At 44.6% G+C, this 23,526-nt stretch overlaps 1 protein-coding gene across 2 annotated transcripts in view; it reads right to left on the minus strand.

The window, feature by feature from the left end:
• Positions 1–1,035: 1,035 nt before the first annotated feature.
• Positions 1,036–23,526, minus strand: part of NTN1 (netrin 1) — a 151,915-nt gene continuing 129,424 nt past the window's right edge. For both annotated transcript variants that reach the window (XM_066617665.1, XM_066617664.1), the window contains 2 exons: positions 16,149–16,223; positions 1,036–2,462 (listed from right to left, as the gene is read on the minus strand). In XM_066617665.1, coding sequence (XP_066473762.1) covers positions 2,134–2,462; positions 16,149–16,223 — 404 coding nt within the window. In that variant the 3' untranslated portion in view covers positions 1,036–2,133. The remainder of the gene's footprint in view (positions 2,463–16,148; positions 16,224–23,526) is intronic.

Raw genomic sequence — 23,526 nt, forward strand, 5'->3', positions numbered from 1 at the left:
CTACATGCATGGAAAGCTCAGGCTGGTCGCATTCACAATCTGAAATTAATGTTCTGTCATGTAATAAAACTCCTTGCAAATAAAAAAAACCTAGCAAAGTAGGTTGGGAGCTCATTTCCCAGCCACTCACCTGCTGTGCCAGTCCACTTTACAAGTTTTTTTTAAACACAGGGGAGCCTTCAGATATTGTATTGCCCATTTGCGATTTGAAATGGGTCCTGTTCATTCTTCCATCTTAGAACTCTGTCACTTTACCCTCAGCCCAGTCCTGTGCATGGATGGACCAGGCCAGAGAGACAACAATGAAGACAAAACTAGAGTCTGGGTGGGTACGTTTCAATTGGCTTAGTTTTCTCTTGCACCTTTCTCCTAGGTACCTAGTTCTCTTTGAAGCTAAAATGAAAATTTGTGAGCAGCATTTATATACCTCAGCTTGGATAACATGAGAGATTTCTCTTTGAAAAACCAAGCTCTTAAAAAGAAGTGAAAGCTCAAAACGCTCAGCATTGTGCAGATCACTTGAGTCAGAGAAGTTTTTCCATCTGTACCCCAAGCCAGGGATCCTAACTGGTCTTCCCTGTACTCCCCACTTCCCCGGCATCTGGCCACTTTACACCTATTTGTGCTGCAGTTTGTTTTATGGTAGTTTATGTCATTATATAAATATTGTCAATTGCTATAAAACAAGGCAAAACCACTGGAAAATGTCATTAAAAAGTGTTTCCAAGTTTCCTAGCAGGAAACATCTCAGGGAAGTTTGTATTTTGCAGGGCAGGCGTCCCTGAGCTCACGCGTGGACTGCCTGCCTAGACGATCCTGCTAGTTTGCCAGTTTAGGGACAGTGGGTGAACAAACATTTCCTTCACCTCCTGTGAACCTAAAATGGAAGTGATAAGCCAACCCCAGCTTCCAAGAGAGTGCAGACATTTATGAGAACTGTTGTAGGGCACCCTGGAGAGTATGGCTCCTTCACTGAAACCCATTATCTGTCCACAAACTTTCTTGCATAAAACCAAAGCTACAGTAGGCGATTACTTGTTTTTATGTGAACTTCATTCCATATGTGCATTTGAAATATTTTGTATTAACTTTTTTCCTTTCCATTCCTTACAGTTGGTAAGAAATGCATCCCTTGGATGGGGATATCAGTAACTACTGCTGTGGAGACTCACAAATGAAGAGGGGTGATATTTTATCTCTGACATTGTGACCTTTGCTTGCTCTCTTCAGACTGTAACACCCACAAGTAGGATTGTGCGTATATGTATATGTGGGGTCTTAATGGTTCAAAAGTCTGTGGGATCTGTCCGAAGCTATCTTTGCTTCTAGTGGACTGAGATGAATGCAGAAGGTCTAACTAGGACTGGAAAAAGCAGCAATTACAATGTTGCAGGACCTGTGTGTAGCAGTTTGTTCATGTCCCAGTGAATGCAGAAATGGCAAGGAGAGAAAAAAGAATGGACTTTTTTGTGATGATTTTTCTTTTGGCCTTGTTTTAGTTGAGCAGCAAGACCTGTGTTTTAAGTTTTGGTACTACATTTCCAGGAAAACACAGGTGGCCTTCTAGTGCCTGCTACTGTGCAGATGGTGACAGCAAAATGTGGTTTGCTGGTCCTGCAGTGCCCCCTCAATAATCTGTTCCAGGCCAAGTGCCTATTCTCCATCCTCCCTAGCAGTCTGATATGCTCTCTTATTTAGAGGGCAATTATTTTCCAACAACGCTGTCTTTTATCACTTTGCTTAAACAAACCGTTCCTTCTGTGTCTGGATGATGGAACTAGGTGATATCAGCAAAATTAAGGCAGCTGGTCACTCCTCTGACACACATAGAGAAAGAGAGAGAGAGAGGAAAATCAAAAGGGATGATGGGAACTAGTAACTGACATAACATTGTTTGCTACGGTAAAGTCTCATGTGGCCCTCCTCTAAATTTTGTGGTGTATCTGTAGTCTGAGGTGCAAAATTGCCATGTCTCATAAGAAGTTATTAGTCCCTCCTTTTCCCTTCCCACCCCAAGCGCAGATAAACTGCAATGCAAGTGTCCTGCTGGCATCCCTAATCCCACCCCATCTGCTCCAAGTCCTACACAAAGCAGCGCATACAGTCTCTGGCTCTTCCCATCTCCAGTTCTTTCTAGGCTTTCTTGCACTTTCCTTTCTTTTCTCGTTGCTGGAACTTCCTCAGTCGTCTAGCCCATGTGTCCCTCCACTGTATCACAAGACTGCTTTTGTCTGCCACAATGCCATTCTGGTCAGGAGAGTCTTCATCATGGCCCAGCAGCAAGTATTTCTTCATGGACTTGATTTTGGGGCACTTGCAGGCAATGTCCTTGGAGCGTATCCAGAGGATCTGGTCACCACGCCGTATCCTGTTGGTCCCTTGCTTGTACACAGATATGATATTGACTGTGAACTTCCACCATTCTCCAGCCTTGTCTGCTTTCAGGATGTGGATCTGGACAGCTGGAAACAAAAAGCCAAGATGGGAACAATCATTTTAATGCATTTTTCTTCAAGATGACAATGTCCACATTGCAATGACCCCTCCTGGAGCAATAGCTGTGGTTCATCAACAGCAGTCAAGGCACATGCATATGGCCATCCTGATGCGATGGCTTCAGATTCCAACTTCTCAAATCATGGCAAAGAGTAATGAAAACATTGCTTCAAAAATTCACTTGTATGTAGTCATCAAACCCTTAACAATCATTGGGGTGGTATCATCTGAAAGCAGGGAGGGCCTACCTCCTCCTGTTACACCTACGATGAAAGGTACTCTATTGGATCATGGCCTTCAAGTCCAGACGTTTTTAATTGGACTATAGGATACTTACAGTTTGGGCACAGCACTTTACTCTTTGTACTTTCCAATCTCCATCTAACCCAGTGTCAGCCAAACTACAGCCCGCAGGCTGGATCCAGTGCAACGCTGCAGCCCTTCCATCATGAAAAGTGCTTACCCTTTCTTCTGCATTGCTCACAAGGAGCCCACCTGATCTCTGCAGAGCAACCCCCTGCACAGTTGTGTCTGCCTGGAAATCTGGGGGCAGTGGGCTACAGACATGACTACCCAGAGAGTTGCTCTGTACAGATAGGGTAGGCTGCTTATGAGCAGTGCGGTGGAACAGTAAGTGCTGCTTTGAACAGGGATGGCTTTTTCCAGATGCAGCAGTCACGACTTTGGTGACCAGTGATCTAACCCTTTGAATCTGTTTGCTTTGATTGTCTCTACCTGCTGCCCCAAGCACTGTTAAGCTGGCTATTTCTTGCAGATGGAGTTTGAGAGTTATTTCTCTAAGTTTCTCTTTTTCTTGCTTAGGTATCCTGACCTGAGGTCTGTGCTAGTGGCCCACATTCCAAGCCCAGCTATGATGGTAACAGTTTCCATGTTTCCCTTACCTAGGGATTTGAGGTTCAATATGAAAGTTAAAAAATAAATAAAATGTAAAGGAAATCATGATCTTGTTTGGCTGAGGTCATGAAAGGTGACCATGGTAACAAAAGGCATCCCTTTCATTTGAGCAAAAGGGTGGGGGAGAAAGGAAACAAAAACCTATCCATTATGTTGTCACACCAGCATGTGTTGGGGCCAGTATATGGTGTGAAAGGAATCTCCCGGTAGTTGTATATTCTTACAGATCAGTGGCCTCACCTTTACCCTATGCAGCTCATAAAAATGCAAGACTTGTCAGATCAGAGCTCATGTAGTCTAGAGGCTAGGCTGCAAGTCAGAACTTCCTCAGTTCAAATCTCACCTCTGTGATGAACTCATTGTGAGGCTCAGGGATGCCCCAGGTTGTCTCTGTTGCTCATAATGATGGGAGAGAGGGAGAAGTCCTCACCGCTGCCTAGAAAGTCGGTCCAGTTCCAAAAGAAGCATCTTTGCTGTGGCTTCAGAACTTGTGGCAAGGGGAGGAGGGTCACAATTATCTGATACTTCCTCCTCAGAAATGATAGCTTCCCCAAGATTTCTACACCCTTTCTTCTTTTGGGCAGCAGAGACTTCTCAGCCTTGCATCCTCTTTCCTGTCACAATAGCCCAGGAATGAGTGTTTTAAGGCTAGATTGTCCCATTACACCTGTGCAGTCAGATCTGGCTTAATTTCCAACATTTGCTCTGTTGGGGCTAGGGTGTTGTATGTATCCTGCATGGAACACTCTAGTAGCCCTAGCAATGGAGAATCTATTGAGGCATTCCTTTTTGAGCACACTTGGCATGTGCCACTTCCCCGGAACTGTCTTTAGGATGGAGGAGCCCATCTCAACCCAGACGCTCTGTAGGTAACCTTAGACAAGTCACATCATCCTCAGCTTCCCAGCTGTAATAGGGGGATAATAATACTATACTCACATGGTTGTTATGAAGACAACACCAAGTATCACCCATAAAGTGCTTTGTGTACCCAGAAAACACTGCACAAATATAATTTGTGAGCAATTAACTATTTGGGAGCAATTAACAGACCATCCTTCCCAGTATTTTGTTTCCTGTATTTAGTTGGCATTAATGTTTAAAAATTCATGAAATTACATTTATAAAATACTCAAGGTATGTGGGGGGGGGGGAAGTCAAACACAGTAGCAAAATACATGCAACAATCATTTATTTCAGAATTATTGACTTCATTAGACTAGCTAAACCATTTCAGACCTTCACATGTTATTTTTAAAAAGCCAATCTAGAATCTGAACATGTCACAGGAATAATGTTGAACTGAAACCATAATACTACATAGAAGAAATGTAAGTCTTGCTGTTTGGTGGAGGGAAACTAGAATGACTGTTCTAATTGGACACTTCTGGGAGAAGCTACACAGACTCATCGGAAAGAGCTATATAGAAATCATGCAAAGCAAAAATTACCACTTGCAAATACAACAATTCTGTATTAACAATAACCTAACATCCCTGGCAGTAGTAATGTGAATAGAGAAATAGGCCTGTGACATGTTAAAAAACAAAACAGGGAACTATACATACTCATAATTATATGTCATGGTCACTAAAACCGTTCTGAAAAATCAGGGCTCTGACTATATATTTCCCCAATGAATGTGAAAGTCAGAAAGGTGAAGATGAGCCTGGTTTATGGTTTTAGAAATAAACCTTTTTCAAAGCAAATCTCTGAACTACTCAGATCTATGTTGGCCATATGGGGGAAACTGACTAGAGGGGGGTGTTGTGAAAATTTTTTATTTCCAGACCCTATTTTTTTTAAAAATTGCTAAGTCACTCTCATTTTTAAATAATTAAGTTGCAACAGCTTTGATAAATGGTCGTAACACAGCTGTGTTCATTGCCAGAAAGGTTTATGCTCTCACAAAATTACAGAAATCATTGTTCTTAATAAAGTATGGGGGCATCAGCCCAGAACCTAACTAGAACATAACACAATACACTCCTCCTCCAGTCTCCCCTCCCATTAGTAGCATGAGTGTCAAGTATAGGAAAACATACTGTGGTGAGGAATTCAGTGTGAAAATGTGTGGTTTACAAGCATTTAGAGGAGGGGGAAAGAGCTAGTGGTGCTCCAAAAATGTCAGAGAAAGGGATTTCCTTGTATAGTAACAAGCTCAAGACTGTCAAACTCAAATTGGTGGGAGGGTGCCAAATAAAGGATTATGGTTTTCTAAGTACAGAGAGCCATCTTTAAAAAGCAAGGTGTCTTCCCGAAAGCTTCACTCTCAGACCTACCTATTCCCAACTATGTGGAGACTTGTCAAGGTTAGTCAGTACTGAGAAAATACATTCTGAGCAGGCTCAAACTGTGATGGTTTATGGCAGTGAGGGATATTTTTAGCTATGTTTATATCTTTATGCATTGGCATCAAGCCTCCATGTTTAAACTCTGTAAAGTTTTGTGGTATTGATGATCTGAACCCAAAAAACAAGATGTTTTGGCATAGAGACCTAGCCAACAATCCCACGTGGCTTACAGAGAACTAACAAATCGCTAAACCAACTGTTTGAGAGTCTGCTTCTTCTCTTCCAACTGAATTCACATCCACACATTGCTTCTTACCACCGATCTCTAATACACAGAAGACATACGGCCATTGTGGCCTGTAAGCAACAATTTGCTGCTTCATTTTAAAGTTCCAGGTAAAGGAGAGTGAGGCTCTGATTCCTGCTAGACATAATACACTATGTCAATTGTGTTGGCTTTCTGCTCCTGCACCACTGCACTTGTGCTTAGGGGAGTGTAATAAACATGTGACCATAAATGACAACTCAGGGCTGAATCCTATTCAGCTTTCCAGCACTGATACAGTATGCCAATGGGACGCAAGCTGCATCCTGTGGTGAGAACGAAGTCATGGAGTCCACCTGAAGATAAATGCTTACCTCGGGGCTGCATTGCAGCTGTATCAGCCCTGGAAAGTTGTATGGGATTGGGCCTCCAGTCTTGGTAAGCTGTGATGCTGATATAGCAGAGCTGTCTGTCACTTTCCTCATTCCACCAGCACTCTGCCACACATATCAAAGGTAGACTTTATCTAGGATATGTAGTGAGAGTGCCAGCTTGTCCACTAGTGCCAGGAGAAACAAAGGCACATGGCTAAACCTCCCTGGACCTCTACAGCTACCTAATCATTGGTGCAAATCATCCCACCTGACTTGGCAGTGGAAAAATTTGGGGATCTGTGACATTTATATCAGCCTATCAGAGCTTGACATTGCAGGATCCCCCCATTCCTCTGCAAGTAACCTACTGCTGGACAGCCAGTTTAGTGGTAATCCTGGGCTGGGATGGAAGAAGTTGTACAATCAGTAGGACTCTACCAACATAGTGTGAGAGTGTGTGGTCATACATTTTAACATAACCTGCACCATATTTCTTCCCAGTGCCATCCTCTGGATAGCTACAGTGCGGAACAGAAACAATTCTACAGCTGCTGGCACATCTTTCCACTGCTTGCCAGACTAATAGGAGATCAAATCCACATTTGACATGGAAAGAACTGACAAGCCAGCTGGTTTACAGGGCTCCTAACCTCTCGCAGCAGGGAAGATGGGAAATTTCTGCCAGAGGCAGCATCTCTATTTCATTCATAGCCCAGATTGTGCTGTGAGCCACAAAGCCCCCCTCCCAGTCAAATGATCACAAGCAAAGTGGATTAGCCTGGGCCCTGGCATAAGAGAAAGCATGATGGGCAAAACCATTTGGGCTGGTAACTGGGGGCAAGCAGATGAAGCAAGCAGCAGGTGCCCCCTAAACAGCTCTGTGATCCTCTGGTCTCTAGCAATGTACCCCCTGAGGGGGAGAACAAAATGAAATGAGTCACAGCTTTCACACTGAGCTTGTTGCTGTCTGGGGCCCTGATGACACTAGTTTCCGACATGATGTGGCATGTGTCCAGCTCCTGGCTAAAAATATCCTCGGCATGCACAGTTTAGAGTCTGTGAGCAGAAGAGGGCAGGGATCCCCAGCTTGTGGTTCGTACTGTGCAATTAAAATAATCAGCAGTCCTAATGTTTGTAAACTCTTCTTTTATAGCCTTGTTAGGAAAGACAAGAACAAGCCAGGCCAGGAGTAATCTTTCTTGGAAATGATCTTTAAAAAAAAAACTGCACACATTAAAAAAAAACATGTTCATAGTCAAATGCAGGAGCCCTCATTAAGTTACTCACTCCCTGACTTCTGGAAAATCTGTTTGATGAGTTAAGGAACGAACACAGCTAGTATCAGACTTCAGATGGGTATTCCTGGCTAAAAATGCTAGAGACAGTTCTCCAAAGAAAAGTCTACATCAATAAAGGAAACGATAAGAGGAGGCTTTCCACCCAAACCTTGCCGTCCTAAGCTAGTCTGGTTGCCATTGCCCTACCAACCTTGGTTCACCCTACCTATCCTTTGATGAAGGAATGGAGGATGGGGAACAAGGATGTAGTTCAATTGTGCTACTAACCTGCCACCAGATGGCAATCTGACATCGTAGGCAGCTAACACACAGCAGCCAGGGGTTCCAAGTGGTGGGAAAGCACCGACTACAATCTGAAACTTTCGCACCTCTTGAGATGCAAAAAAGGTGCACATGATACATGTTTAAAAACAAACATATTTACTGTATACAAGAATTATTAAGGGTTCTTAATAATACTCCTTTTTTGTACTGTGTGAAGAGTCCCCAGTTGTCGTCCCGTCCCCGCCCCGTCCCCCGATTGTACTCACTTCGAAATTTCAGATAAATCACAAAATGCTTTAGGAATCCTGGAAGATTGCTTTACCAGTACAATATATCTGATTTTGATCTCACCCCATTCCAGAAGTTTAACTAAAAGAAAATTTATTCAAAGAATTCTAAAGGTCTGCTAACTACGCCAGTGTTTGAAGAACAAACATCCAATGAGACTGTGAGGAGTTTGTCCTCTCTCCCCTTCCTAGCCCCTCCAGATGTCACAGGCCTCCTAGTTCTTGTAAATTATCTAAACCTTGATTGGGTCATTCTGGCTTCAACTTCTCTCTGGAGGACTGTGTCAGTGTTATTATAATCTTTGTTTTTGATGAAGAGCTACAGGACTTATTGAGTTCACCTGTTTCATTCTAGTTTAATATTGAAGATTTATGAGGTCTAATCACCACTTTTTGTAGAGGGTGTGACCCATCCAGTCACTTTCCTTCTTTGCACAGTTTAATTCATTTTCCTCCAGCCAGTTTTATGGCCACCCTGGCAGGGCACATTTCCTTAGAGCTTTCTTTTGTCACACAGATATCCACATAATACATATGGATGCTGTTGCACCAAGGATCCTGTAACTCCCCACAAAGATCAGAAGTATGGGCTCATGATATTAACATGCTTGGGAGAGAAGCCATTAGACAGAGCATATGTTTTCTCTCCCTCTTCAGCTCTATCCTTGAGAACTATGGGTTTCTATGTCAAATACCTGTTTAAAAGATCTTTTGAAAACATATTTTTATTTTTCCATGTGTTGCTGCCAAGGTGCCTTTCAACAAAGAGGATGACTAACCAAAGTCTCCATGAAAAAATATTTTTCCAAGGGAGGCTGGAGGAGGCCGGATGATCTCACCTTTTGGGATAAGAGCCCCCAGATTCATCTCTGACTCCTGCTTTTCTATATATATATATATGGTCGGTGCCGAGCACGAGGGGCTTACCCGGTCGAGGCGCTGTGGTCGGTGGTTAATTAATGAATTAATGAATTAATTTATATAAATATAAATAAAATAAAGAATGGACTGCTGAGAAGGTAGTAGAAATTGCAACAATGCCAGCAGTGATTTGCACATTTTGAATTATAGACAAGTTAGATTTGACTGCCTGTAATGTCCATGGGGGGAGGAGGCCCCTGCCCTGGGGTCGGTACCGAGCGCGAGGGGCTTACCCGGTCGATGCACAGTGGTCAGCGGTGAATTAATGAACGGGAAGCAGGTATGGCAGCTTTACACAGACGGTTTAATTGAGTCAACCTCTTTACATTCATGTGGCTTGTTACTTCACGGCCCACCTCAGTCTAGCCTGACTGGTGTCGTCGTCGTCAAAGCGGCTCAGGCCCCGGTCCTTCTGGCTCTTTGGAGATTGTAGTCCAGGCCTCCTGGCCCAAGTCCCTCAGCCCTGTGCCAGGGTTCTGGATGGCACTGCCCCAGCTGGCCGGGGTCAGGCTGGCTGGCCTTGAGAGGGCTCACGATACCTTGGTGCTGGCTCCCTTGTCAGCTAGTCCCGCTGGGTTGTAGTTGTCATCAAGCGCCCATCTCGACAACCATGTTTCTCCAGGGTATGCCCTCTGGGTCTGGGAGGTCTCTGCCCCAGCCTCCTCTCTCTAGAGCTGACCGCAGCCCCCTCCCTATAGAGGCCTCTCTCCTTTCCCCTTGGCTGAGGTCACCCTTTCCCTCTGAACTTCCACCCCTCCAGAGAGGAGTGACCTCTCTTCTCCCTCTCCAGCTCCCTTATGAGGCTTACCTCAGGTCGGCCTAGCCCCACCCTTCCTGCCCACATGTCTTCCTGCTCCCAGCTGTTCCCTGTCCCTACTCCCATGTAGGTGTCCTGCATGGCCCCCAGTCCTGCTAACACTTGGGGCTTACTCCTGAGTAGGCCTTGACTCCAGAGGAGACTGCTGCTCCCAGGGAACTCCTGGCCACCTGGGCTGGGTCCAGGTGACACTGCCTTAGTTCAAAACCCAAAACTAGTTTGGATTTTTTTTCTCTTGTGTAGTTAGTCTTAATGAGTCTGAGAAACTTCCTGATCAAGCACCTTGGGCAAAGAAGGTGGCATGGAAGTGAAGAAGATCAAAATGCCTGTTTCCCTGAAGTATTGGCATCCCATTTGCAGCCTGGAGAAGTAGGTGTGTATGTTTAAGTGGTGGATGGAGGGAGGATATAATGTGTTAAGAATTAAAGAGATTTATAGTGCAGCTCCCTACCATTGTCTGTGACACAGCTGTGCTGATAGAGCATGCACTGCATCCAATGGTGGTAGGCGGTGACCAGACCAACCAGAGGTAATTTTTTTTTTAAACCTCTGGGTAGGGTCTGGATAGGCTTCTGACCACCTATGGATCTCTTCAGACTCATACCAGCTAGGTAGCAGGTATAAGCCTGAGGAGAGAAAGGGGGTTAGGGGACCTGGGAAAGAGAGGATAGGAACCTGGAGCAAGTTGTTGCTGCCAGAATCCCTTCCTCCCCCCTCTCCAAACCTTGCCCTCTCCCTCCCCACCCTGGAATACCTTTGAATCCCCTCCTCCCCCCCATCTGCCCTTTCACCAACTTACTGGGACTGGTGGGGCCTCCTGGAGCTGCTGGCACACGCACCACATCTCTGCCCTTTTGTGGCAGCAGCCTGTTGTGGCCTGGCTTCTGTGCCACCACAAAGGGCCTTGCACTGCTAGAACTCAAGTTCTGGCAGTGCAAGGCCCAGATCGGATTGGGCCATAAAAGCCTAGGAAATAAAACCTTTTGCCTTTCTCAGTCCAGGTGTGGGGCAAATGCCCTTACTTCCCTTCAGAGACATAGTGACATCTCTTCTGTCCAGAAGGCAATGCCTTCTAGCAGAAGTACAAAGGTATCCCAAAACAGGCTGCACTGCATGCTATGCTGGGACATGGGTTGCAATCGGGAGCCTTGGGAGGTGTAAGGGAAAATATTTTCCCTTTCACCCTCCATAAGCCCCTCAATCGCCAGTGGGTTTCCTCGGCACTTTAGTTTATACAAGTCCAAGGAGACAAGGGAGGCATGCTGGGAGGCTCCAGAGGAGCTAGTATCCAGTGGAAATCATTTGTGGCAGGATACACCCCCTCCTGCCTCCAACATGCTCTGTCCCCCCCATGATCTGCCCCAGTCCTTCCACACCCCTGCCCAGTTCTGCTCACTTTGCTGACTTATTGACATCAGCAGGGCCACTACTGGGCAAGGGGTCCTCCCTACAAACTGTGGAGGCAGCCTGGAAGTACATGGCTATGCATGCTTCTAGAACAGTGTCTGTGATACCCCAAAGCATGCTCTGCCCCCGGAACACTAGTTCTGATGGTGGACCAACTAACTGCAGAAGATTGGGCCATAATTCAGGTTGGAGCTAACCAAAAATAAAGTTGGTGTGAATCAAAATAAAACTTGTTGAAAATAAATCCCCTCTGGCATTTTTCAGCTCTGGTGTTTGAAAAGAATATACTGTAATTTGTTTATGAATCTACCTTTTAAAACTATAACTAAGTAAAAGACAGGGATTGTTTTATTTTGTTTGCATTAAGATACTCTCCCCCTTTGAATCAGCAAATTAAAAGGACAATAAAAGCTCTATAGAGGCTGGTTGTCTAGATGATAGCATCCTAATTTAGCTCACAAGGGAAGTAACCATGTTCAATCTAATTAGGGCCTTTTAGGATATTCAGAGCTGCTATCATCTGCAAAGTTGAGGAAAACAGTCTCCTAATTGGCTTCCTGCTGGTGAGTTCATAAAAAGTCTTTCTTGTCCTTCTGTGTAACCAACTCTGCAGTTTCTTCCCAGCTGGACTGGTTTGAACACTGTGCTGCCCTCATCTAAAGGCCTGGTTGCAAGAAATGACCCTGCTGTTTAGCACACGAATGTGGCCAGTTGTCTGAGGACTTCTTATCACATTGATATGCACAAGGCTTGTGCAGGTTTTATGCCTTTGATTTTTAAATCTGTTGATTCCTTACTGTTGTATGTGCCCATCTTTTTAAGTCGGATTGTCCAGTGCCTGCCCATTTTTACTTCATGCATTGGTCTTTTGGACACAGCACATGTGCATCAAATCCCCCACTGTAGTTTCTAGTTACCAGGTTCACTAGTGGCCTTCACTGAAAGCCAACAGCACTGCTAAATGATCATGTGACTCATCCCTAAATTTCACTAAACACATGAAGATTAATTTATATGACTTGTCTTTAGGCTCAGAAGGCAAATCTTCCAGAAAGAGCTTTCTCTTTTTTAATGAAGAAATAAAAATTGAAGCTTTTAACATCTCCCCAATCCCTTCTGTTCCTTGGTGATTAGAGTATTGAAGAGCGTATAACTGAAGAAGAAAATATATAATAACTAGAAGCTTTGATTCTGAAGTACTTTTTTCTTTTTACCTATTTAGTTGATAGTCTATTTAATCTTTTGGAAAATGCAACTCACAGTAAAGTGACAATATGCCATCTAAATAATTTCATCATGCAAGAATGTGAATTTTAAAATTCTTCTATAGCTGGAACTAAATGGCTGGGATGCAATGAGATATGATATGCCTATCTCTTCAATATTAAGAACATAAGAACAGCCCCACTGGATCAGGCCATAGGCCCATCTAGTCCAGCTTCCTGTATCTCACAGTGGCCCCACCAAATGCTCCAGGGAGCACACCTGATAACAAGAGACCTGCATCCTGGTGCCCTCCCTTGCATCTGACATAGCCCATTTCCAAAATCAGGAGGTTGCACATACACATCATGGCTTGTACCCCATAATGGATTTTTCCTCCAGAAACTTGTCCAGTCCCCTTTTAAAGGCATCCAGGCCAGATGCCGTCACCACATCCTGTGGCAAGGAGTTCCACAGACCAACCACACACTGAGTAAAGAAATATTTTCTTTTGTCTATCCTAACTCTCCCAACACTCAATTTTAGTGGATGTCCCCTGGTTCTGGTGTTATGTGAGAGTGTAAAGAGCATCTCTCTATCCACTCTGTCCATCCCCTGCATAATTTTGTATGTCTCAATCATGTCCCCCCTCAGGCGTCTCTTTCTAGGCTGAAGAGGCCCAAACGCCGTAGCCTTTCCTCATAAGGAAGGTGCCCCAGCCCCGTAATCATCTTAGTTGCCCTCTTTTGCACCTTTTCCATTTCCACTATATCCTTTTTGAGATGCAGCGACCAGAACTGGATGCAATACTCCAGGTGTGGCCTTACCATAGATTTGTACAACGGCATTATAATACTAGCCGTTTTGTTCTCAATACCCTTCCTAATGATCCCAAGCATAGAATTGGCCTTCTTCACTGCCGCCGCACATTGGGTCGACACTTTCATCGACTTGTCCACCACCACCCCAAGATCTCTCTCCTGATCTGTCACAGACAGCTCAGAACCCATTAGCTTATATGTGAAGCCCATATAGCCCACATAGCCCATTAGCCTATCTGTAATATTCTCTAGCCTAAGGAAATTTTTTTAGTTCTGAACAGTTTCACTGAGAGTGGGGCTAATGGGGTAGTTTGGGGGCTTAGGGGTTCTCCTGGACTCGCAGCTCCTCCTGGATGTCCAGATGTCGACTGTGGCCAGGGGTGCCTTTGCCCAGCTTTGCCAGCTGTGGCCGTACCTGTCTTGGGCGGATCTGGCCACGGTGGTCCATGCCGTAGTGACATTAGGATTAGATTATTGTAACGCGCTCTACGTGGGGCTGCCCCTGAAGATGGTCCGGAAGCTACAACTAGTGCAGAATGCGGCGGCTCGGGTAGTTGCTGGGGGTTGGCGGTTTGACTCTGTCATGCCACTACTCTGGCGGCTGCACTGGCTGCCCATTTGTTTCCGGACTGAATTCAAGGTGCTGGTTATGACCTTTAAAGCCCTAAATGGCTTGGGACCAGTATATTTGAGAGACCGCCTTCTTCCATATAATCAGGTCCATTCTCTAAGGACATCCGAAGGGGCCCTGTTGGTTGTGCCGTCATTGAGAGTGGTGAAGAGAATGGCGGCCAGAAACAGGGCCTTTTCGGTGGTGGCACCTGCACTATGGAATTCCCTCCCCTTTGAATTGAGAGCAGCTTCCTCATTATCATTATTATTATTATTATTCCTCCAGTGGGGCTTGAAGACTTTTTTATTCAGGAAAGCATTAGAGGCTGTTTTTATAAATTTATGAATTATGTCTTTTACTGCGTGCTTGTAATCTGCTGCTATGTATTTTATCTTGTTTTAATTGTTTTTAAGTGCTTTGTATTTTTAATGTTTATCTCTTGCCTTACATTTTAAGTTGATTGTTAGCTGCCTTGGGTGCCCTTCAGGGAGAAAGGTGGAATACAAATCTAATTAATTAATTAATTAATTAATTAATTAATTAATTAATTAATTAATTAAATTAATAGTTGTGCCTGGGCTTAGATTGTATCTGTGGATCCAGCACACACCTGATACATAGACACACACCTAGGACAACCTCCACTGGGACTACAGAGATTGCTGCTTCTTTTATGCCATTCCCTTATCTGCCTAGGAAGATATGCTATTTACATTTTTATGGAGCAGAATCTAGTATTATTTTGACTTTCCTGGGGATAGAATGGTGGAGAGAGAGAGAGAGAGAGAGAGAATGTGTGGAGGGGCAGGGAGATTGCCAGTGGGTCCCAACTCATGTTTGCTCACAGACACGTGAATCTTCTCTGCAGCTCTGGCTATGAATATTTATTGTGGAAGAAAGAGAGGAGGGGGTTCTCATTTAAGCTTCAGAACACATTTGCCTTTTTGTAAAAGCAAGTCTAAACAGCAAGCTTTTGCATTTGACCCTCACAATGGGGAACTGGCAAAGAAACTAACAACAGTACTTTTTCACTAAATGTCACACACATATGCACAGTCCACACACTGTCCTTCCATGGGAAAAGGATGATAAATTATTCAGGGTTTATCTCTGCAAATGCAAGTTGGAATTTTGTTTTGCTGGAGTGGGCAGGTGGCCATGGCATGGTGAAGTGGGAGGAGATTGTGTACAAGGAAAGGGACATTTTGTTATTTGCCTGTTCTTCTGGGCAATCTTGCTCCCATGAATTCGCAATAAGCTGCTTGACTACAAAACAAAATCAGCACATCCTGCAACAGGACAATTTCATCTACTACAAAGCATTCCCTTGCGTTCCAAAGATGTTGCAAAGGGTGTTACCTGAAAATTTGTTTGGCATTTGCAAATACTTTCAAGATACGCTTGTGTTTTAAATGAGCTGAAGGTGCTACTGCTGACCCTGGAAACTCTCAGAACACATTTTTATCAGAAAATACGGAAAAGAAAAATACTTTTTCTTTTCCAAAACCTCCATCAATCAGCATAGCTCATCTGGGCCTGAGGCAGACATTGTACTACTTACATGACTGATAGATGTATGGGAGGGGCCACAGCTCAGTGAAAGAGCATCTGCCTTGCTGGCAGAAAGGTCCTTGATCAATCTCCAGCAGCTCCAGGTAGGGCAAAGAAAAAATCCTGTCTAAAATCTACAGTTTAAGCAAATGTCCCCATAAAACACCCAGTTACCTTCCCATACATATCAACAAGGTCCAACAAAATAAATATCCCCACTGTAATTAACATAATCATCAGGTTGGCAAAGCAACCCTCTGCAGGCATGCTGCTGGAGGCAGCCTTTTTCTTGGAAACGAGTAATTGCAGAATTTGTAAAAATTCATCAATGCTATCTCATTCACAAAGAATAAGCACTCTCTCCTCACCTCTCCCAATACAGGAAGAAAGACACAAGCAGAAAGAGCTAGAGCACACTGGAGTTCCTGTTCCGTTTTGCCTGGGAACACCACTGATTGAAGTTGGGTGTCCCAGGACAAAACACTACAGTCTGGCTGCCACATGACTCTCACTTGCTCCTATTATTTGTACCCATCTGCAAGCTCCTGGGCGGCTTCCTTCCAGGCATCCATAGTATACAGGCATCCTGTACCATTTTGGGGGGAATAAGCAGATAGCTCACCATAGTCTTTCTTGCAATACTTCTTCATGTTGATCTTCAGCTTCCCTTTGGAGGCTTTGCAGTATGAATCACAGTCTTCAGAGGGAGATGAGGAGGAAGAGAGAGAAGAAAACATTAACAAAACAAATTAGTCTTAAAATGAATGAAAGGCTGGAGGGAAAAAGGAGGAATGGGGGGGGGGGTTAGGGAAAGAGCAGTAAAAGCTGCAGCCCGCAATGAATAAGCAGCATGCCTGTGATATCCATCTGCCAGGACCTGATTGGGTCATCTAATGGGGGCATTCACTGAAAAACCTTCCTTTCTAAAGAAAGTCTCTCACAAAAGAAGCCATCCTCCTCTCCTTTTCCCTCCCCTCCGCTCCCAGCCTGACGGGTCCTTTAAGCTGTCTTCTGCAGGCTGCCACAACTCTGCTGCCTCCATGGGAGACCCTGGGGCCTCCCTTATTGTGCCACCCAGATCTTTAGAGTGCCACAACCCCCAACCCCCCACTCCCAGTTCTTAAACTGCAAACTGGAGCCTGATTAAAGCCCACAGAGGCCTCTTTGTCACCCCCTAACCCAGACCTGTGTCAGGCTTTGGCATTCATTGCAGGGGGATTCTAGCTGGGGTCACTCCTCAACAAAAGGGGTCAGAGAGGAAATTAGCAGCCCATGAAGCATTAGCAAAGCCTTTGGCGTCCACTCTACTGGAGTGTGCAAATAAAATGCCCCAGTGGGACTGCTTCGTTTCTAATGGGCCCTACTGCTGTGATACGATGGTTTTACTCCTCCTGAACATCATCCTGTGTTCCAGCGCTGAGAATGTGATGCGACCGTGCTGCCTGGCACTCTCCCCTGCTTGGGCTGCGCCAGAGCTATTTCACGTTCTTTACAACACGGGGTGTACAGTTACGTCCTATGTTGTCGTTTTCCTCACTGTCTGATTTTTTGCAGAGCTGAACTGAGCGGCACAAGCATACTCCGACTTGCACTGTCACTGGCAGGAGAGGCCAAAAAGCAATGATTGTACAACAGTGCTCATGATCAGCCAGTGACAGAACCGGCACAGCTCAGCTTCTCCTGAAATCCATGTGTTCTAGAACCAGACATGCTCAAAGGACTACAAAATGGGAAACAATCTGCCTCACTGAGTTACAGACAGAATATATACGAGAAAGCCCACAAAGCACTTAGCAGTTTTTATAATGATACTATCTGATTTCATGGGGAGCAAGAAACAAGGGGTGGAAAGTTCCAACCCCACTGCATATTCACACCTATAACCCATGACTCTGCCCCAGTTACTGCCTCATAACTATTACTGAAGCCATTCCCATGGATGGTGTCATGTCTGTTTATCCAGAAACAGATCTTGAGGAATATCTAAGGAACCAGTGATTGACCATTGATAAGGCTAGAAATATCACCAGCAATCGCCAAAAGTGGAAGCGTGTCAAGAATGACATACGGATCCCAGCAGCACCTACAGCAGCGTATTGGTTAAGAGGTCAACCTGCTCCCCAAGTGCCAGCTAAGGATTAAAGAAGAAGTTTATCCAAACATAGCCCTGCTTCCTTCTGCATGGCACAATGGGTGACATTTTCAACAAGGCTGGGCTTTACCTGCATCTACCCTATCCAATACTGATTCAATAGTTTATGAAAAATTATATCCCACCCTTCTCCTAGATTCAAGGCAAATTATGGCTATTTTAAACAAAATAAAAACTATAAAAGCAACAAAACACAGCATAATATGGATAGGAAGGTGAGAACAAAATTTAGCATTGTGGCACACAGAAAACCAATCAATGGCTTTGTTAATTAATCCGATTAATTAATCCCATCTCCCATAATTGCCAGTGTAACTAGCATTGTGCCAGGAGAGACAGCTTTACCAGAGCAGCCTCTTTGGTGTATGTTGCAGAGCTTAGACAAGGATTTGATGAACAGTTAATATGGGGCTACTTTGGCTTAGCTTGCTTTTGGTTTGTTTTTGTTAGGTTTTACACTTTTAATTATTTTAAACATGTTTTCACCTTCCTTGAACCCTTAGGACAAATTGAGATCATGTAAATACAACTAAAAATGTAAGATTATAAAGATCTGCAAAGGGACAGAAGTATAAACAGTTGAAATACATCTCATAGCTCACTCAAACATTCAAAATCAGAGTCTGCAGACCATCAGTTTGCACACCAGGCACTAGCTTTGCTTAATGATTAAAAACAGATCAGAGGAAACCCAAACATGATTTCAACAGCTCCAACACCTGCATAAGATTTCATGTGTTTCAACTCCTTTGGGAAAAGACATCAGCCATGTCAGGTTTGGAGGGAACAGTGGAAGACAAAAATGGAGAAGAGAGACAGCCACTGACAATGAATATGCCCATCAAGCACATGTATAATGAAGACCTAGGACTCCCTCAGCCTGCCTAAACCTCCTTGCTGATTCCTAGTTTGTCCTCTACTATAGAACAAATCACCTTGTCACAGTTCTGAAGTTATCCAATGAACAAATTGCAATTCTGTCTCGTTAAGAGCAATTCAGCTTAGGTGCTCTCACTTTGGCTAAAGGATGCCATTCTGCTCTGTTAAAAGTATACGTAGCTGCTGATCTTATACGCATTGCATTAGTGCTAGACTGATTTTTAAAGACTCTGAGAAAAAGTTGTGTTTTCTTTCCCATCTTGAGCCAATGAGGAAAACCGTGAGTGTGTGTCATGTCATCCCTATACCACTTTGGCACACACACCATTCCTCATAGTCCATCAACAGAGGGAAAGGCCTGGAGCAGCAGACTCAGTGAAGCTTGGGAATTTGCAATGACAGACAGCAAAGCAAATAGTAGACATGTCACCCAGATGGAAGCTAAGAGCACTTTTTAAAAAAAATACCAAAGCTTGGGATTCAAAAGAAAGTGTCACGTAGGATATCAGTGCTAAGTATAAATATGAAGCATTTAAAACAAATTGTGAGTCAGCTTTATTTCACTGTGCATTACTTTTGGCTGATATCAGATCCAAGAGATGCTGCTTAATCCTTGAAAGCTCTAGAGCAGTGGTTCCCAACCTTCTTTTAGGATGTTACCCTCTCAAGGAGGGTGGCAACCAAATTGAGGACCCATAGTGCTGTTGGAACAGCACTTCCAGGTTTCACTGCTGCTGCCACCACCGCCACCAAAAACATGTAAGTAAAAAAAAAACCCTCCTTAAGGGGGTAGTGTCCCAAAAGAAGGTTGGAAATGCCTGGCCTGGGGTGTTGTGACCCCCAGGTTGGGAAACACTGCTCTAGGGTTATCATTTCTAACTCCTAGCATAAGAGACAAATAGAAAGCTGCCATTTACTAAGCGAGATCATGGGTCCATCTGGCTCAGTATTGTTGACATTGGCTGGTGGTGGCACCCCAAAACTTCAGATGGGAATCTTTCCCTGTCTCACATTGAATGTCAGATGACATTGAACCTGGGACTTTCTGGATGCAAAGCAGCTGCTCTCCCACTGAGCTATGGCCCCTCACAAACATGACAGTTTCAGAGTTCTTGTCACTGCTGGGTCTTACTTTTGCTATCTCTAGGAATCATTATTGGCATTATGATCTCCTAGCATTAGACCACAGTGAAAGCCATTTTATGAGAGCAAAACGTTGCTGAAAAGCAGATTAATTATAAGAACGTAAGAACAGCCCCACTGGATCAGGCCATAGGCCCATCTAGTCCAGCTTCCTGTATCTCACAGCGGCCCATCAAATGCCTCAGGGAGCACACAAGACAACAAGAGATCTGCATCCTGGTGCCCTCCCTTGCATCTGGTATTCTGACGTAGCACATTTCTAAAATCAGGATGTTGCGCATACACATCATGGCTTGCAACCCGTAATGGATTTTTCCTCCAGAAACTTGTCCAGTCCCCTTTTAACGGCATCTAGGCCAGATGCTATCACCACATGTAGTGGCAAGGAGTTCCACAGACCACCACACGCTGAGTAAAGAAATATTTTATCTTGTCTGTCCTAACTCTTCCAACACTCAATTTTAGTGGATGTCCCCTGGTTCTGGTGTTGTGTGAGAGGGTAAAGAGCATCTCTCTATCCACTCTGTCCAACCCCTGCATAATTTTGTATGTCTCAAACATGTCCCCCCTCAGGCACCTCTTTTCTAGGTTGAAGAGGCCCAAATGCTTTAGCCTTTCCTTGTAAGGAAGGTGCCCCAGCCCCGTAATCATCTTAGTTGCTCTCTTTTTCACCTTTTCCATTTCCACTATGTCTTTTTTGAGATGCGGCGACCAGAACTGGACACAATACTCCAGGTGTGGCCTTACCATTGATTTGTACAACGGCATTATAATATTAGCTGTTTTGTTCTCAATACATTTTCTAATGATCCCAAGCATAGAATTGGCCTTCTTAACTGCTGCCGCACATTGGGTCGACACTTTCATCGACCTGTCCACCACCACCCCAAGATCTCTCTCCTGATCTGTCACAGACAGCTAAGAACCCATCAGCCTATATGTAAAGTTTTTATTTTTTGCCCCAATGTGCATGACCTGACACTTACTGACATTGAAATGCCTTTGATGAGGTCATTAATGAACAGGTTGAAAAGCACCGGTCCCAGGACAGATCCTTGGGGCAAACCGCTTGTCACCTCCCTCCATTGTGAAAATTGTCCATTGACACCCACTCTCTTTTGCACCTTTTCCATTTCCACTATGACCTTTTTGAGATGTGGCGACCAGAACTGGATGCAATACTCCAGGTGTGGCTTTTCCAAGGTATTATAATATTAGCCATTTTATTTGCAATACCTTTTCTAATGATCCCAAGCATAGAATTGGCTTTCTTCATTGCCGCTGTGCATCGGGTTGACACTTTCATCGACCTGTCCATCACCACCCCAAGATCCCTCTCCTGATGTGTCACAGACAGCTCAGAACCCATTAGCCTATATGTGAAGTTTTGATTTTTTGCCCCAATGTGCATGTCTTTACACTTACTGACATTGAAACGCATCTACCATTTTGTTGCCCATTCTGCCAGTCTGGAGAGATCTTTCTGGAACTCCTCACAATCGCTTCTGGTCTTCACCACCCGGAAAAGTTTGGTGTTGTCTGCAAACTTAGCCACCGCACTGCTCAACCCTGTCTCCAGGTCATTTATGAACAGGTTGAAAAGCACCGGTCCCAGGACAGATCCTTGGGGCACACCACTTGTCACCTCCTTCCATTGTGAAAACTGTCCATTGACACCCACTCTCTGTTTCCTGGTCTTCAACCAGTTTCCAATCCATGAGAGGACCTGCCCTCTAATTCCTTGACTGTGGAGTTTTTTCAGTAGCCTTTGGTGAGGGACCGTGTCAAACGCCTTCTGAAAGTCCAGATATATAATGTCCATGGCTTCTCCCGCATCCACATGCCTGTTGACCTTTTCAAAGAATTCTAAAAGGTTTGTGAGGCAAGACTTACCCTTACAGAAGCCATGCTGACTCTCCCTCAGCAAGGCCTGTTCGTCTATGTTTTTTGAGATTCTATCTTTGATGAGGCATTCCACCATCTAACCCGGTATAGTTGTTAGGCTAACTGGCCTATAGTTTCCTGGGTACCCTCTCCTTCCCTTTTTAAAGATCAGTGTGACATTTGCTATCCTCCAATCCTCTGGCACCATGGCCGTTTTTAGGACAAGTTGCATATTTTAGTCAAGAAATCAACAACTTCATTCTTCAATTCCTTAATAACTCTTGGTGGATGCCATCAGGGCCCAGTGACTTATTGATCTTTAATTTGTCAATTAGGTCTGAAACACCTTTTCTTTTAACCTCTATCTGACTTAATTTCTTGGTCATGAGGGGCCGTTCAGGCAGCAGTATCTGCCCAAGGTCTTCCACCATGAAGACAGATGCAAAGAACTCATTCAATTTCTCTGCCATCTATAAGTCTCCTTTTATCTCCCCTTTCCCTCCCTGACCACCCAGAGGGCCAACTGCTTCTCTGGCGGGTTTCCTAACATATTTGAAGAAGCTTTTATTATTCCCCTTAATGCTGCTGGCCACGTGTTCCTCATAGTCTCTCTCGGCGTCCCATATCACCTTCTTACATTTCTTTTGCCACAGTTTATGTTCCTTTTTATTCTCCCCTTTAGGGCAAGACTTCCATTTACGGAAGGAAGCTTCTTTGCCCTTTATGGCCTCTCTAACTTGGCTTGTTAGCCATGTGGGCACCCTCCAGGACTTAGTCGAGCCCTTCTTCCTTTGTGGTATACACTTCTGCTGGGCTTCTATTAATGCTGTTTTAAGTAGCCTCCATGTACTCTGGAAAAATTTGACTCTTTTTACCTTCCCTTTCAACCTCCTTCTAACCAGCTTCCTCATTTGAAGGAAGTCCGCTTGTCTGAAGTCAAGAGTTTTTGTGACAGATTTGCCTGGTACTCTTCCCCCGACATGCATGTCAAAGCAGACTGCAGCATAGTCACTGTTCCCCAATGGCTCAGTAACACTTACATCTCTAACCATGTCCTGAGTACCACACAATATTAAATCCAGAGTCACCTGTCCTCTGGTGGGCCCCATGACTAGCTGCTCTAAGGCACAGTCATTTAGCATGTCAAGGAATTCGGTCTCTCTTTTGTAACCAGAACACAAACTGACCCAGTCTATATGAGGATAATTGAAGTCCCCCATGATTACAACCCCGTCCCTCCTTGTCACCTCCCTGATCTGTTTCCTCATTTCAAGGTCCCCTTCCGGTTTCTGGTCTGGAGGATGATAGTACACCCCCAGTATTACATCGCTCCTCAGGTCTGGTAATTTAACCCACAGAGCTACTATGGTGGAGTTGGACCCGCCTTCAATCTCTACTTTGCGGGATTCTATCCCTTCCTGAACATAAATGGCCACCCCACCTCCAACACACCTCTCCCTGTCCCTCCTGTAGAGTTTATAGCCCGGGATTGTGGTATCCCACTGATTTTCCGCATTCCACCAGGTTTCCGTTATGCCCACTATGTCAATGTTTTCCCTAGTTACCAGACATTACAGTTCTCCCATCTTTGCTCAGAGACTTCAGGCATTTGCATAAAAGCATTTGTACACGGAATGCCCCAGGATGGGCTGCTTATTAGCTCCTTTGTTCCCACATCCTCTCTTTGTGCCAAACTGCCTATCACATCCCCATCATGCTGCTATTCCCAATTTCTTCTCCTACTCTGCCTTTACCTTGTTGTTCTCTAACCTCCCCATCCTTGTCCCATAGGGATGACGAGTTCCGAACCGGATGTCCCTCGGCTCCTATCGACTTTCCCCCAGGGGTCAGTTTAAAAGCTGCTCTGCCACCTTTTTAATGTTATGCGCCAGCAGTCTGGTTCCATTCTGGTTCAAGTGAAGCCTGTCCCTCTTGTAAAGGC

Source organism: Tiliqua scincoides, chromosome 2 (assembly GCF_035046505.1).
Source record: "Tiliqua scincoides isolate rTilSci1 chromosome 2, rTilSci1.hap2, whole genome shotgun sequence".
Taxonomy (NCBI): Eukaryota; Metazoa; Chordata; class Lepidosauria; order Squamata; family Scincidae; genus Tiliqua; species Tiliqua scincoides.